At 51.9% G+C, this 16,771-nt stretch overlaps 1 protein-coding gene across 1 annotated transcript in view; it reads right to left on the bottom strand.

Annotated features, from left to right (window-relative positions):
- The window catches only part of NDUFA10 (NADH:ubiquinone oxidoreductase subunit A10), a 49,189-nt gene extending 35,311 nt beyond the window's left edge, over positions 1-13,878 (bottom strand). Inside the window, exons 1-7 of the mRNA XM_060015820.1 lie at positions 13,721-13,878; positions 10,047-10,215; positions 9,091-9,306; positions 8,465-8,551; positions 6,358-6,479; positions 4,345-4,424; positions 498-552 (exon numbers count right to left, since the gene is read on the bottom strand). Of these exons, the coding sequence (XP_059871803.1) occupies positions 498-552; positions 4,345-4,424; positions 6,358-6,479; positions 8,465-8,551; positions 9,091-9,306; positions 10,047-10,215; positions 13,721-13,795 (804 nt within the window). The 5' untranslated portion in view covers positions 13,796-13,878. The remainder of the gene's footprint in view (positions 1-497; positions 553-4,344; positions 4,425-6,357; positions 6,480-8,464; positions 8,552-9,090; positions 9,307-10,046; positions 10,216-13,720) is intronic.
- Between the last annotated feature and the right edge of the window lie 2,893 nt (positions 13,879-16,771).

The following is a 16,771-nucleotide window of genomic DNA, read 5'->3' as shown; positions in this document are numbered from 1 at the left end:
TGGAGGCGGCCCTCCCCGTGCATGGACAGTGCCCTGCACATCCGCGGTGCCGTGTAGCGCCAGGATGTTTATTACTGGAAACTGAAGACCGTGCAGTGCTATAGGATTTACTACTGAAAAAAATCCACGTATGAGCAGACACGCACGGTTCAAACCCGTGTAGTTCAAGGGTCAACAGTCTTAGTAAGTCTTTCCCGTTAACTAACCCAACTTTCAGTTTTACCATCTGTTTAACAAAAATGTTGGTGCAGATAACCTAAGGTTCTTTGCAGCTTCACCATTCCATAATTTTAAGATTCTAGAAGCTGAATAGTTTAAAAGAAAATCAAAATCTCATGACCAGGGGAATGTGATGGGTTGGCTCGGTACTTGTTTTAGATTATAAAACACAGACGCCTCTAAGATCAGTAGGAGCTGAATTCATTACCTGATTTGTAAAAACCTTATACATGAATTAAATTTAAGAATAATTATAAGTTTTTCAGCCATATTCTTACCTTTTCTGCATCTTCAGCTTCCCTTGCACTGTACTGTAAAACCTCACAGTTTTCACTGTTAGAGAAAACAAGACGACATTCATGTAAATTTCCCACGTGGACGTTACTGTACAAATGAATACCTGACATCAAGGCTCCCACTCTAAGTATCAACACTCCACATTCTCTGAACTGGCTCACGGGGCACGACCAGCTAAGGAGGGCAAGTCAGAAGCAGGGATGCTCGAGGCTGGACGGTGACAGCTGCAGGTCTGTTTCCTGACTTCCCCTCTGAATGGACCGTTCCCGCTGCATGGGCGTGAGGCCAGCGTCTACAGGGAGCAGGGACACGAGTCATCTCTGCTGCCACGCAAACCATCTCCAGCTGCAGCACTCGCTACAGGAAGGTACAGGGGAGCCCGGGGCCTGAGTGGGACGGACGCACAGAGAGCAGCTAAGTGGTGTTTGGAGGGTGGGTGTCGCGGAGCCAGAGGGGGGATGGGAGGGGCACGTTACTTGAGCTGCTGGAATTTCGGAGACAAATGAAACCCTTAAAATAACCTGTTTCAACCAAACTGTGCAACAGGACAGCAGCAACTCGGTTCCCTTAGTCCAGGTCCTCAGTCTGTACACTGAAAAGTCACGCTGGGTCCCAAAAAGGGGGACAGTGGAGGGAGCTTCCTGCACGTCTACCCATTTCCTCACCACATCTACTGCTGTGCGGAGACCTGGCTGCCCAGCCAGGCGAAGACTGAAACCCGCCTCCTAGTCAGTGTGCCCTTGCCTCCGCCACCACCTCCAGACCAACCCGAGGGACGCTTCAGAGAGGCCCACTGGAGAGCCTGTCTCTGCAGGAGTGTTTGACTCCGCCCCCCCGCCCCGCTTCCAGGAGGGTACAGCAGAAGGGCAAGGCTGGACCACCCTCCCATGAACACCGCTCTGCATCTTCTCATTCAGGCGTCTTTACACCAGAGCGCCCCCTACTGACGGGAGCCACATCTACACCAGGGTCACTACTCCAAGAACACACGGCCCCCCACGCATATGCCCACATACAGCTCCTCCAATACCAACTACTGGAAGCAGGGCTCCACCCAACCTTCCTGCAAAGCGGTTCCAGGCGGGAAGCCCGGCCCCTGTGCAGTGTCGGGCAGCAGCACACAGGACGGCCTGTGACACCATCATAAACAGAGTGGAGTTTCCTCCTTTCAGGTGAATACATGCATCATCTTAAAATAAACAGACTCTGTAGTCACAGTGCCGCGCTACATGTCGCGTGAAGAGCAAACAAACATCAACAAAAAACCCTCTTTTTTATTTCATCGGGTTTGCTCACTGCTTATCAAAGTAGAAGCCAGCGTTCGGGCCTGAGGGGCCCGACTGGTGGTGAGTCTGCAAGGAGAGAGACGGAAACAGAAGGACAGCAGCGCAGCCTCCCGGAGGGGAAGCCCGACTCGGTGCCCCAACAGGTTCAGCTCCACAGGCAGAGCCAGACCTTGGCTGCACCTTCCCCTTTCAGGTGGCTGAGGCTGGGGACGAAGAGAGAAAGAAACCAACCCGGGAATCTGGGAAGTCCGCGCGGCAGAAACAGAGGTCCATTTCACAACGCACAGTAGGTCTAACACTCCTGAGCGACTCTGAACTAACTGAGCCCGTGGCACTTAAAAACATCCAGACCCAGCCCAACCTGCGAGGACGCCGGAGAAGCCTCTCCCTCCAAGTGCGACCTGACTCTAGGAGAGCGAGCGGCCCTGGCACGAGGGACCAGCAGAGGCCGCAAAGGCCCCGCTGTACACGGCCGGCGCACCGCACGTCCTCAGGGGCACCTCCCGACGAGGGCCCCGCACACCACAACACAGGAAGCTCACCCCGCCCGCAAGGTTCCTCAGAATGAGGTGCAGAGAAAGCTGCTGTTTCAAGTCCGGGAATCATCTGGAAGGCACAACACCTGCGCCGTTACGGTGACACCACCAAGCTCCCAGACTGACCCCGCGGGGTGACCCAGCGTGCGGCACCACCGTCCAGCAGAGACCAAGAGCCAGTAAAAACCCATCCTTAGGAACTACCAGTCCATCACCAGCGAGCCACGGCTTCCAAATCGTGCGGCGACCCACAAGGCCCGCGCCCGACCACCGAGGCAGGGATGTGACAACAGAACTGAACGTCTGACCGTCTGCCCTGGCCGGTGAGGATGTGAAGAACCATCCACTCCACGCTGGGATTCACCAGTCACCAGAGGGCAACGTGCTGGGCTGGGTTCACCAGCGGAGGAGGAGGCTGTCTGGTCTCCAGCACAACGGAAAGCGGCCCCTCGGGAGCGCTGAACCTTGGAGAGGCCACGAGCTGACTCCCAACGCGGCTCAAGGGCGGAGCGCCAAGTGGAGCAACGGATACTTAGAATCACTGCTAAACACTTCATGATCAGGAAACCCTGAGGGTAAGTTCTGGAAAATAACTGCCAGGTACAGGAAAAATCCCACCCCATCTGCAAGTTCAATCTAGCCTTTACTTTCCTGATGTTACAGCTGAACGGCCTATTGGAGAACCTGCCGGGCAGCCTTGTCGGTGGTGATTTTGTAGCCAGAAGATCTCCAAGAGGAACCTTTGGAACTGAAATCCTAGGGTCAACCATCTCTGTTTATTCTCATAGCTCTATACATTCCCCTGGACAAGATTTACAAAACTGACTTTTTTCCTGCACTTCTGGCCTTGAAAATAGAGCAGTACGACCTACAGTCCGCCCTGTTGCTTCTACCGCCTATGAGAGAAAAGCTTATCACAAGCAAGCAGAGATACTATAAGCCTCAATGCTCACAGCTAAAAAAATTACATTCCAATTTAAAATCGAACTTTTCTTCCAAAACTGCTAGACATTACTTTGTTTTTATTCACAATTTTACAGTTACTTTGACATTTTAAACAAGAGGATAATACTTTAAGGTATCAAGAGACGCTTACGTTTTCTAAAAGTCTGAGAAATACTACTAGAGACCTTCAGTAACAGCATTATTCAAACATCCTAATTTTACTTGGACTTGAGTGACAGTAGGAGATGACCCCTTACACATGACACACACGCAGACCACAGAATGACCATCTAGAGAGAATGGATGAAACCACGAATCCCTCAGTGCTTTCAATAAAGAAAGAGGCAGGGAGAGAAGAAACCAAATGGAGAAAGGTCTGGTGGTGTTTTCATTTAACCCAGACCCCACTTAAGAACATCTTTCAAAGGTATGGACAGACGTTGCTGACCTTTCACAAATTCTGTGTGGACTCACTGAGCACCTTCGGGCAAGGCTTCCAGGTAATAAACATGACCATTCAGTTGCCACCTAGAGTGAACACATTAGTTCTCTAACCCTAAAACCTGTCACAGAATACAGCTTCAGCTCACTTCTAGCATCAAAATATTCTAAAAACACAACAAAAAAATGTCTTGGCAAAATAAGCAAATCAAAAAACAAAAGTCAACCCCAAACCTACTAACTCAAACTGAAATATCCGCTGTCACTGTTGCTTATGAACGTCACATTAAAACTCCCCAGACGACATCCACTGAAATCAACAAGAGCGCGCCCCTGGGCTGGTGGGGCCTAAGGAACTGCACGTATGGAGTTCTGGCGGATAAATCCTTGCGACTTCCCTGGTGGCCCAGTGGTTAAGACCTCCTCTACCAATGCAGGGGGTGCAGGTCTGACTCCTGGTCAGGGAGCTAAGGTCCCACATGCCTTGAGGCCATAAAACAGAAGCAATACTGTAACAAATTTAATAAAGACTTTAAAAACGGTGCACATCAAAAACATCTAGAAAAATAAAATTAAATAAAATTAAATAAATACATCAATCCACTGTGCCCTGGGCTCACCTCATCTCGGGAAGGAAGGTCCTCTTATAGGCATTCTCGATGCCCTGAAGGTAGGCGGAGGTGATCTTCATCTCATGTGGCTAAAAAGAAGCAGAGAAGTGTGATACGTCTGGACTTTCCTTTTTCCCGTGCTTATGGAAAATGTGAGACAATCAACGAACAGCTTTCCTAGAACGAGTCACGCTGGGTGCTCTAGGAACTGTGGGGTGATGGGAGGGGCTTCGGTACCAGTTAGAACAGTTCTCATTGCACCGCAGAGAGCACGGAAGCCTGCCCAGGTGAACGTATGGCATGACCTTTCTTCCACAGACTCTAAGAGGTGGACTTAGAACAGGATCAGGAAGAACCCCCTTTATAGTTACAGCCCCGCCTCCCGTTCTGGGCCGTGCCCGAGTGCAGGCGATGCAAGACAACACGCCACACGAGGGGACTGGGAGGGGCACTGGCCCACTTCCCCCCCGAGCCGCAGAACCCGCCCCCGTGGCCCACCCCGCTTCTCTACCACTCACCCCCACCTCTCCCGCTTTTTCCATCTCCACTTCCCTTTCATACAACGTTTGCCAATTTCAGAAACATAAAGCTCCAATTATGAGTGGCAAGTTTCCATACTGAAAACCTCTCACGGTTTAGCAACGCTAAAGGCTAAGTTATCTGTCACCCTGTTTGATTTTCTTCATGGCATTTGCCTTTATCTCCCGTACTTCTTCCTTATTTCCTTGTTTACTATTAGTCTCCCCGCTAGAATATAAGAACACACATCTATTAATGACATAATGTTTCTTTGATAAAATGTCTCCTTTACTTATACACAGTGGTAATTTTAGCCGGTGACAGTATTCATGGAATACTGGAAAAATACAAATGTTCATAGCTCTAAGTTGTTCCTCAAGATGGTTTCTAAAATATTGCTATCCAGATATCAAAAGTTATCTAGAGAATTCTAAATATATATCTTCATATTTCTCAATAAACGTCACTCTAATAAGCAAAAGTGTTCAAAATTATTCCACTGAATGATAATTAAATACTTTTGACTTGCAGTTCCCTCCTTCCGCCACCTGATGGAATATTCTCCAAAGTCTACCTTACACATCACACTTAGGAGGAAACTCTCACACAGGTGCAGACTGGTAACCAACAGGGAGCCACGGGTGTCACGTGTGTTCACCACCAAATGAGCGAGGAGGGGGACCCACAGCCTCTTTCAGTTGCAGCAAAGACACCCAGAGCGTCTCTGCCACCCTGGCGAGGACCTGCCATCAGAGGCACTCACGGAGCACCCACGAGACTCCCAGCGCTAAGGACGGGCCCTGGGATGACAGATATACAGGCAAGCCTACCTTTTCATCACAATGTCAAAAAGAGCATTTCCTCCCAGGAAAAAATACTCCAGGTAGGAGGGATCTTTCCAAATAAGAACTAGTCAAAAGGGCAAAGACGGGCCTTGTTGACCTGCATCCTGCATCACACCTGCAGAGCCAACTTCAAATCGCAGGGTTTCTAGGCACCTGCCTGTCTCGACGCTCCTAAGAGTTAATGAACGCGTGTGGAGATCACTGCTCTACTGTTTTAGGGTCACTGAGTAGGAAAAATAGGAAGACAGGCCCAACATATGGGAGTGGTAAACTGAAAGGGTATTAGAAATTATTTTCAACTTGTAGGAAACAACAGGGCATGAAAAGCCCATTAGAAAAACAGAAAGGGAAGTCCTGTCAGGAGATGCACCCATCCTCAGAGTGGCTCAGGCGACCCAGGGTCAGGGGACAGTGGCAGGATGGTACCAGGGACGGAGAGCACTGGAGGAGAGCAGTGAGCGGCCGGGGCCTCCTTCAGTCGCCCATCGCGCAAGTGCCCGCTCCCCCGGGGGGACCCATGTGCGTGCCCCCGTCCCTGTGGGGGCCATCAGGAATTCACAGTATCCCACTATAAGTATCGGTGTGAAGCGCTGATCTATGTCAAACGTAACGAGGACACATAAAGAGACAGTGGTCTTGGACTTAAAGGCTGAGTTACGTTTCCCTTCTTCTGGATCCGGCTCTGAATCTCGGGAACGGGCACGTCGACGTAGATGACCACGTGAGGGGGCAGGTACTCGCAAATGGTGACCTTCTTCACCTCGTTGTAGTGGTCCACACCTGGCACAAGAGAGGCACCATCTGTCAGCCGATGGTCCACGGACAGCCCTCAGATGCACACTTCTCTTCAAATAAAAGGCCAAAGGTACACGCGGGTTCCCAGAGCCACGTGTCGACCTGCGAACCATGTAACAGTCACGGCCATTACCGCCAGCTGCACACATGTGAGGCTGGCACACGGCGACCGCAGCACTCACAGCCACCCTGCAGGGCAGGGCTTCTCATCTCTACAGACCAAAAGAGTCAGGCCAGAGAAATCAGGCAACTTATACCAACCCCGGGATTTGAGGCCCGGCCTAAGAGCTTTCTAAAGGCCAGACCTGAAGTGCGCCCGGCCACCCGGAGGGTGCAGCACCTTCCCAGCCTGCTGCCCCTCCGGGTCCTCCTCGCTGCTGGCCCCGTCGGCCCAGCTGGGTCCACTCTTCCTCTCCCACAGAGCTGAGCAGCCGGGCTGGCCAAGAGCGCGCCCGTGTCCAGGTCCGCCCAGCCCAGCAGGCTGCTCCGCTGCCCGCCACGGGCCTCCCTCCCGCGGGGCCCCCTCCAACCCCGACTTGCGCCCAAGGCTCTCCTTTTCCTTGACCTGCCTTCCCCGAACCATCCTTCAGATAAACAAATTCAAATCTAACCACATGCCTCCCGCACCTAAAACCCCTCAGGGGCTCCTCAGTACTTTCAGGAGGAACCTAAGCGTCCCGGCCAAGGTGCCCGTCCTGCTAGCGCGGCCCTGCCCGCCCCTCCGCCAGCACCCGGCCCCCTCCAAGCCGCACCAGCGCCTGCTGCCCTCAAAGCTCCTGTAGCGGCACCACCAACGGCTCAGCCAGCCTCACTCCTCAGGGACGCTGCCCACAACACCCCGTCTCCCGACGGGTCAGACACTCTCGACACGCTTCCTCTGCACCCGGGGACCACGCTGCGCAGCCAGCAAGTGCGCTCACTGCAACTACGCACCTAGGCTGCCTTCCCACCCCTCCCCCCAGGATGGCGCGGGCCTTGTCTCACCTAAGGCAGAGCCCGGCACACAGCGCACACCCCAGAAAGGCTGGCCGGCCGGCCTCGAGGCTGTCGGAGTGTCTGTGTGACTCAGTGCCTGGCTCAGCAGCACGGGCTCTGGCTGCCCTCCGCACAGGCACCAGGACTGCGCAGACAGCAGGACGGGCCCGCAGACCAAGGGCGGCCCCCTCACCGCTCAGCCTTGGCTGGCTTCGGTCTCCCCATTCAGGAACCCACCGCTCGTACTCTGCGCTCTAGATCTAGCCACCTGCTGGATCCAGGCGACCAAGCTCACGGTGAAAATGCCCACAGGCTGAACGACAACACGGCCTTTCCACAGCCCTGTCCAGCACACGCCTAGCTCCAGACACCCCGGCCCCAACCGGACGGGCCCCCTCACCCCTCGCGGCCAGGCTACTTCAGCCGGGCCCCCTCACCCCTCACGGCCAGGCTACTTCAGCCGGGCCCCCTCACTCCTCACGGCCAGGCTACTTCAGCCGGGAGCCTTTATTCTTGTCACTGGCCACTTGCCAGACTTTCAACAATCCCCCACCCCAGTGCTAGTGTCCCTAAAAGCACTAGACCCGCACGTGCAGGAGAGAAGGAAAGGACAAGAATGCTGCAGTCACGGGGGCCAGCAAAGAGGAGGGAGGGAGGCACGGGAACAGGACCGCTCAGTGAAGCTAGCCACGGGCCACAGAGCCACGTGGCTGTGCCACAAGGTGGCTGGAGAGCCGGGAAGTTTCCTGGGAGGCTGTGTGGAGACTCGGCGTAAGCTGTGCGTTCAGGATCCAGTACACCACTGTGCTTTCACAGGGAGAGACGAATTTAGGAGGGAGAGAGGGTGGAAGGAATTGGTTTTTCCTGTGGAATGGCATTATTCATCTATTTAATGGACGTTCACAAAACGCATACTAACTGCAGGGTGAGTGTAGCAGGGCCTTTACCAAGTCACCCCATGCGCCCAGGAAGGCCAGCCTGCCGGCCGGACTCACACTGCTTCCGGATGAAGCCCTGTCGGTACATCGCCTCCACAAAGACAAAGTCACTGTAGACGGAGCGCTCCAGCACCACACCCTGCCCTGTGTAAAAACATGGAGACAAACATCAAAACTCAAGTAGTAATGAAAGCAACGAAAACTAGCCCTTTCATTTTAGAAAGGGAAAAAATTACTTACAATTCCATTTCCAAACCAAGTATTTTCAAAAGAACACACTTGCACTTCTACGTGGGAAATCATTTTCAAAACTACAATACTTTTTTGGTTTTGGCGATACAACGTTCTGTTTCATTCTTTCAGCCCTGATGAAAGCATCCGGCTACTAGAGAAAGGGATTTCGTTTTGGAACCATAGGTCCTGCCCCGTGCCCCCACCCCCCGTCCCTGTCCACTGCAACCCTGCCCCCATCCCAGATGCTCAGTAAGACCCCCCGGGCGTCCGCCCCACGCCCACCACCATGGATCTCAGAGAATCCATGATCTTATTGGAAAGCCAGAGCTTGCCTCATCAAATACCCTTTCAAAAAAGCTCTAATGAGCAGCAATCTAAAACGACTACATTTCAGAAAAGGGTTCAAGTGCAGGACACGCCCGACAGCTACCCAACCACAGATACTGCACCTGTGCTCAGCAGGTGCTCCAAGGCGTCCGCATACTGCAGGAGGCGACTGGCGTACAACCAGGACTGCAGGCGGTAGCTGTTGCCGTCATTACTTTTCGGGTCATCGTAAAACTTCTCCAAACTGCAGTTGCTGCTGAGCTGTATGTCCAGGGGTTTCCCATCCCCAGTGGTGCTGGCTGCATAATGGATCCCTGCCTCGGGAAAGTGCTTCAGGCCTGAGGAGAGAAACAACCGGACAAAACATGCTATGGGCACGGCGCATCCCACCAGCAAGCGGCGGAGATGCATCTGAACACCATTGCTGAGGCCGGTCGGCGAAGACCTGGGGAAAGTTACCCTGACACCTGTGTTCTTGGTGCGTGAAAGGGAGCACACGAGACACGGAAGACGACATGTCTGAAGCACATGTGCAAGGGCAGCATGAAGGTCCAGGGCTGCATGGCAGCATTTCCCACTGCACCGTCGTATGAACTCCTCCTGAGGAGAGCCTGAGCGTGGGTGCCCGCTGCATGCAACTGGGCTTCGGCTTGTCAAACACTAGAGAAAGGCACGGGGACGACACCGGCTCCAGAGTCGGGAAACGGGCTGGACGCCTGGCCCTACACAAAGCAGCCTGTGACCCAGCTTCTTACTGGGGTTGCCCGTCCGTAAGTGAGAGGAGATTGTCAGCCCTGTTCCACGGGCTGTTACGCAGTTCAAATGAGACTGCTCCTGTGAAAGTGCTCTGCTTACATGGTCAAGATAAAATCCCAATTCAAACTGACAACCAGCATGGACTTCTAAAATTTTCCAAATCTGAAAGACTAAAAACAGCTTTTTCAGTAAATATTTCAAAAGCGTAAAATACCTACCTCAGGCGCAGTTCTACCTGCTCAATATTAAAGCAAAATCCAACTCAGATAAGTAACTGTATATCTGAGAAAGTCGTGTCACTCTGCAGGACACAAGTTCATACCTAGCTTCTCTGCTATTTCCTTTGCAAGCCTGCCTTTCCCCGAACATATGTTGCCGTCCACAGTTATCACTTTGCTCTTTCCCGTCAGCTTTTTGGTCGTTCTTTCACCAAGCAGGTACGCCAGCGGGCCGTACTGCAGCTTGCACTGGACACTTGTGTGAATTCCTCCCTGAAAAACACACAGCAGACAACAGCACGTGAGCATTCTGGTCACCGCGGGCACCAGCAGCTATTAGGTAAATATAAATGCCAAGAAGACCCCTGGTGACAAAACACCGACCTCTGTATAACCTATCTGTTGAATTACTGCCTCTCAGCCCCACCCCCAACGTAAGTTCATAAAGACAGCGATTGCCTGCTTTGATCACTGCTAAATCCTCAGGGCCTGGAACAGGACACGCTTACCACGTTCAATAAAAATTGGATGGATGGATGGACGGACGGATGACAGAAAGGCAGGAAGGAGGGGGAGGGGGGGACAGGGCGGAAGGGGATAAGGAACATTTCTCTAGTGCAGGCTCCCGTCCTGAGCTCTGGAACGGGTTATCTCATGCCTTTAAACAGCTCCTGATGTCCTAGATGTCCTGAAAGTACCTGAAAGCTAACAGACCTAAAACTGAAATTCAGCATCCGCACCCCAAGCCCCAATCTGCTCCCCTCACAAGCTCCCTATCCACCATCCACCAAGCAGAACAGAGCAAAGCCACGAGTCACCTTTGATACCCTCCTCCTTCCTCCAACTCCATAATCACTCACAAAACCCTACTGATCCTAATCTGAAGTCTCTCGGGCCAGCGGCCCCTCCCCGCCCCCAGTGCACCGATTCTGCGACATCCTCACGTCTCTCGTCTGCAACGCAAATGCCTGCTCTGTCTCCTGTCTCCAGTGTCCCAATCTACTCTCCACACTGAAACTCAAACAACCCCTATCCCTGAGAAACAAAAAAACCCACGGATCAGCAAGGGGAGGAGCTGGAATGACCCATGCAGTACCGCATTGGAGCTACAGACACAGCATGAACTCGCTTAGTGGACACAGAGAAGTACTTATAGACGTGGGCATGTACACAGGCTGGTACAGTACACTCCCTTGCTCTGTCTGCTGAGAGGACCTAGAAGCAACAAAGCTCCAAGATCAGTCACACGGAGTACCTAGGTCTGGGTTTCTAACGCCATTCTCCAGTAAAAGGAACAAGCGCTCCTCAGAGAAATGGCTCATTCTACGACTACCAGCTGGCCAGGCCAGGTAGTAAGGAAGTGCTCAACGCACACCGTGAGGGGCAGGTTACAGGGACACAGGAGCCCCCTGAAAGAGCTCCCAATGGCCACAGCTGGAACGGTCTGAGCAACAAAGGAGAGCTGTACTGAACTTTACCCCCAAATTTAAAATAAATATACACAAGTCCATGCTGGTATAAAAAAATAAATGCGGAGAAGAGACAAACCTCCCATAAAGAAGAATTCCAAACAATTTATGTGGCTGCTCTGCCTTCGAGGAAGGGAGCCTAACCCCCCACTCCCTGTGTGCACGCAGTGACTCCCCTCCAAAGAGGACACGATGGAAAGGGGGAAGCAAGGGTAGCTTCACAGCAGAGACACTACCGCCACCTCAGCCAGGTGACGAAGGTCCTCAGTGGTAAGTCATGCTCACAGTGTACCTTTCATATTATGTGATGAGAACAGCACTTTGCCTCTGTGCTTTTCCTCCTAAGAACACACAGCCCCAGTCAAGTCACGAGAAATATCAGACGGGTCCCACTGAGGGACAAACTACCCACACAGTACTGCTCAGAACTGCCAAGGTCAACAGAAACAAGGAGAATCTGAGAAGCCACCGCAACCAAGAGAAGCAAACAGGAGGAACGATTCATATCAAAACACTCACGGAGTAACACCTGCAACAACAACAACAACTGGAACCAACCGAAGGTCCCTCGACAGGAGACAAGGGGAGTAAACGGCAGGATGTTCTCTACATATTCCAAAACTCTCAAATCCCAACAACTGCGAATACCCAATTTACTCAGTTGCAACTGTGTGTCATTCACTCATTCATTTATTCATTCGGCAACTGTTCATTAGATTCCCATACTATGCAGTCTTTTTTCTAGACGATGGGGATAGAGCAGTGAGCCAAAAAATTCCACAGGATAACAAAAGAAGTAATTATACGGCATATTAAGTAAGTGCTGTGAAGGGGAGGACGGTTTACGGGATGGGATGTACGTTAAAACGGGTGGTCACGGAACCCTCGCAGAAAGAGTGACATTTGAACCGAGACTGGACGGCAGTGAGGGAACTGGCCACGTGGCTACCTGGAAGAGGGTCTCCCTCTCGGGCAGGGGGAACAGTAAGCGCCAACGCCCTGAGGCAAGGTCAGCAAGGCCAGTGTAGCTGGTGCCAAGTGGACTGGGTGCGGGAAGAGTAGCAGATGAGATAAGTGACGGGGTGTTAATCATATTGGTACCTTGCACCCAAGAAATTAATCACTCTCTCCTCCAGGTTACCTCTGAGCCATGTGCAAACTGTCTCCCATCTGTGTCCCCAACTTGAATCTACCTCGGATGTGGCACACAGCAGGTGCACAGTGATATGTGAATAAAGCAATCAACTCTTCCCCGACTTCAAATCTTTAGAAAGTGCTTTTTTACGGTTATGACAGTTTTTCTATTATTTCCCATTCTCAGTCCCATTCTTCTGCTCTCTGGAATCACAGGGAATAAGTGATCTTTCACGACACATTTCCAATTCCCTCAATTATTCCAAGTATCAAGCTGTATACCCTTTTCATCTTATTCATTTTTCTCTGGACCTACTGAAGGCCATCTACATCCCCTGTAGGGAGCAGCGTCCAGAGGTGAACACAGTTTTACAGGTGGGTCCATCTAGTGTGTGCCCGGCAGCCCCCTCTACTCTGGGGCCCTCACTGTCACTAATGCAGGGAAGTACGCTGGGTGTTACAGACAATCACCTTTCCCTCTTTCATTCTTTCTCTCTTTCTTCTATTTTGCAGCCCGAGTTATCTCCTGAAAACATTTATATGACTTTTTAATAAGGTTATTGTACTGTTCTGTTCAAAATCCTTTGCTCATCAAAATCCTGAGCACAGAGGTCAAGTCCCTTTACAGTTCGACACCAACGTTGCTCCAGCCACTAGTATCCAAAGGAGCTATGTACAGTCTCTGTCATAAAATACTTTTCCTAAGGTTTCCAGCCACAGTTCATTTGCTTGTCTTGTTGAATCCGCGTACGACGTCATTCCACTGTCTCAACGTCACATCGCCCCTTACCTGGCCCTTGACAGCGCTGCCACATGAATTAATGAATGCATGAGCGCCCCCAGGCTCTCGGGGCTCGCCCACACCAGCTCATTCGTCTATCGCACAATCGCACTGGGTAATAATATCTGCAACCTGGCCTCCCCGAGGAGGGCGGCCAGGCCGCCTATTCCCCTCCGGGCCCCACGTTCTGCTCGGAGCTGAGAGAAAACGACCTGGAGAAGCTCGCGGCGGCCCTTCCGAGGCCTACCCTCGCGACTCAGGACCAAACTCTCCAGGGGACAGTAGGATCCCCCCCCCCGAGAATGACGCTGGGAGGCCCGGGGAGGTGAGGAAGGGGCGGCGCCAGGAGGACAAGCCAGGTCCCACCCGCGGCCTCCGCCCGCCGCCGCCTCACCACGCGCTGGACGACCGCCGCGAGGCCCCGAGAGGTCGCGGACACGGGGACCAGTCTCAGCAGCCTCAAGGCCATGGCTCCGCTGTCAGCACCGGCTCAAGGACCCGAGGGGACGCAGTCGCGACAGGGCCCCTCCCGCGACCGGCGCGCCACAGTGACGTCACTGCCGGGATGCCCGCGCCGCGCCTGTCGGGAACTTCCGGACGGCGGACGCAGGCGCGCAGAGCGCAGCCGGGGCTGATTAACGTCGGGTCTCCCTTGGCGTCCGCGTCCTCTGGACCTTGTAGTGCCCGCCCGCCGCCAGGGCTCAAAGGGGAGGGGCTCCCGCCGCCCGGGCTCCAAGGGGAGGCCTGCCCACTGCCCGGTTTTGAGGACGCGCAGTGCGGGGAGCCGAGGCCGCCCCAGACCTCGTAGTTACTGCTGCAGCACATCCCGCGTCCAGGACGCTCCCCACCCTCCCAAACTCCCTAGACCGGCAGGTGCGGACTTCAAAACCACCTCCTTGAAAGTGTCTCCATAGCTCACAAACCACCCGAGGCTAGGAAGGCGGCCTGGGGCTAGGGGCGGGGGGTGAAAGGAGGGCCGGCGTGAGAGCGACCCAGCACGAGCGCGGGCGTCCGAGAGGCTCTGAAGGAGGACCGTAGACTGACCTTCCCGACCCACGGCGCTTGTCCAGCAGGGCCGGCCTGGCTGAGGTCCGCGCATCCTCCGCCTCCCCAGGGCCCATCTCCCCGCCTGGCTCATGACTCCAGGTCTAAGAGGTCTCATACCCCTTGGCGGGCCTGGTGTTGTCAACACCTTGAGTAACATGCAAACAAAAGCTGTCCTCATTCCCCTGTTAAAACCTCAATGATCCAATGACCGGGGGCCTCAGTTCCTTTCAGGTTAGAAGGTGACTTTAATGTGAGCTTTCTTACCTACCAGGCTGCCGTTTGAAAAGGCTTTAAGATCCTCACTCTCCTCCGCGGGCTTATTGTTTTTAACACCCTAACTTTTCTTTTGTTTAAATTTCATTTGGTTTTCAACTTTTCAGAATGATCATGGAGTTGTAAAAACGAAGGTCCTTTCAATGGCTGTTTCTCTAACAAGAGAATCCCTGCTTGTCCAGAATACAGATTCCTAGTCCCCAGTGCCAGAGGGTCTGATTTAGAAGATCTGGGATGGGCCCTAAAATGTGTTTAACAAGCTTCCAGCTAATTCTGATGTCAATGAGCCACATCGAGAGAATAGTGTTCTGCACCCTGCATTGTCCGGCAGCATGGGCCACTTCCAGATCCTACACCACTGTGCCCCCAGCCCCAAGCAAAGCTCCTAACACATCACAGGTGCGCCTCAAATACAGCTGGGTGAGCAGGCGTGACCAGGTAGCCCTAAGCCATCCAGCCCTGTGGCATCACCGCTTATCACCCAAGGCTTGGCTCTACATTCTGATGTGTCTGAGAAGCTCCGTGTCCTTGCCAGCGCGTCTGAGAAGTCCGGGGGGGTTAGGGTGGGGACACCTCCCTGTCAGACTCTCTGGCCTTGTGTCACTGTCCACACCATTTGCATCTTCCCTCCAGCACTCCGGTTGTCTTTCCTGCTTCACCCCAAGCAAACACACATCCTTCATCTCACTTCCCAAGACAAAGTTCTGTGTTTAACAACTTTTACTGATGCCCTAGCGAAAAAGGGAGAGCGATCCCAGTAGGAAACAAAATAACCTTAAATTAAATACCGGACATCACTGTCCTGGGACTAGGGAAAGAATTCTTCGGCTTGACACCAAGTGCATAATACAAAAAAGGAAAAATTGGTAAATTGGACCTCATCAAAATTTTTTAAAAGTTTTGCTCTGTGAGAAACCCTTAGAGGATGAAAAAGCAACTGTGGGGATGGGGGTGGAGGTGGACACCTGCAAACCACAGGTGTGACCAGGCACTTGCATCTAGAACACATAAAGAAATCTCAGAACTGAACAGTAAGAAGTAATCCAATTAAAAAGTGGGCAAAAGACATGAACAGACATTTCATTGAAGAGGTTATACACATAGCCAATAAGCACATGAAAAGATGTTCAACGTGATCAGCCATTAGAAAAATGTAAATTAAATCCACAATGAGATACCACTTCACACTTATCAGAAAGGCCAAATGAAAAACATAGTGATAACACCAAATGGTGGAGAAGATGAAGAGAAGCTAGTTCACGCATACACTGCTAGTAAGAATGTGAGAAGGTACAGCCGCTCTGCTAAAGAGCAGTTTAGCAGTTTCCAAATTGGAAAAGGTGTAAAACTAAAAATGAACTGTAATACAGCCTAGCAATTACAGTCTTAAACATTAACCCCAGAGAAATGAAAATTTAGGTTCACAGAGAAACTCGAATGAATGTTCGTAGCAGCTTCATTCCTAGCAGCTAAAAACTGAGAACCACCCACCTGTTCTTCAAAGGTGAACAGCTAAACAAAGCGTGGCACGTCCATACCATGGAACACTGCTCGGCTAGAAAAACCGATGGACTGTTGATACAGGCAACAGCCTGGACCCCTGGAGAGAATTATGTTGAGTGAAGAGAGTCCATCTCAGAAGATTACATACAATGTAATTCTGCTTAAGTAACATCCCTGAAATAACAAAATTATATAGAGATGGAGAACAGATTAGTGGTCACCAGAGGCTAGGGAATGGGGGGTTGTGATGGAAACGTTCCATATCTTGATGGTGGTGGTCCACGAAGCTACACAGCTGACAAAATAGCATAGAGCTACAAGCGTATCTGCGTGCATGTGCACGCACATAGGTGAATGCATGTATAACTGGTAGAATCTAAGTTCCACGGATTGCATCAAAGTCAGTGTCCCAGTGTGGAGGCTACCATCATGTAGGACAGTGTCATCGGGGAAGACAGGGTGAAGGGTGCACAGAACCTCCCTCCATCTTTCTTTGAAACTTCCTGTAAATCTGTAATTGTTTCAAGAAGAAAGTTTAAAACATTGTGTTCTACGTACCAGCAACAAGAGAGATAAAAATTTTTAATTTTAACTTTAAAAATTTAAAAGAAAGGATGCCATT

Source organism: Delphinus delphis, chromosome 7 (genome assembly GCF_949987515.2).
Source record: "Delphinus delphis chromosome 7, mDelDel1.2, whole genome shotgun sequence".
NCBI lineage: Eukaryota > Metazoa > Chordata > Mammalia > Artiodactyla > Delphinidae > Delphinus > Delphinus delphis.
Note: the sequence above shows the minus strand (reverse complement) of the source record. Positions and strands in the feature narration are given on the sequence as shown.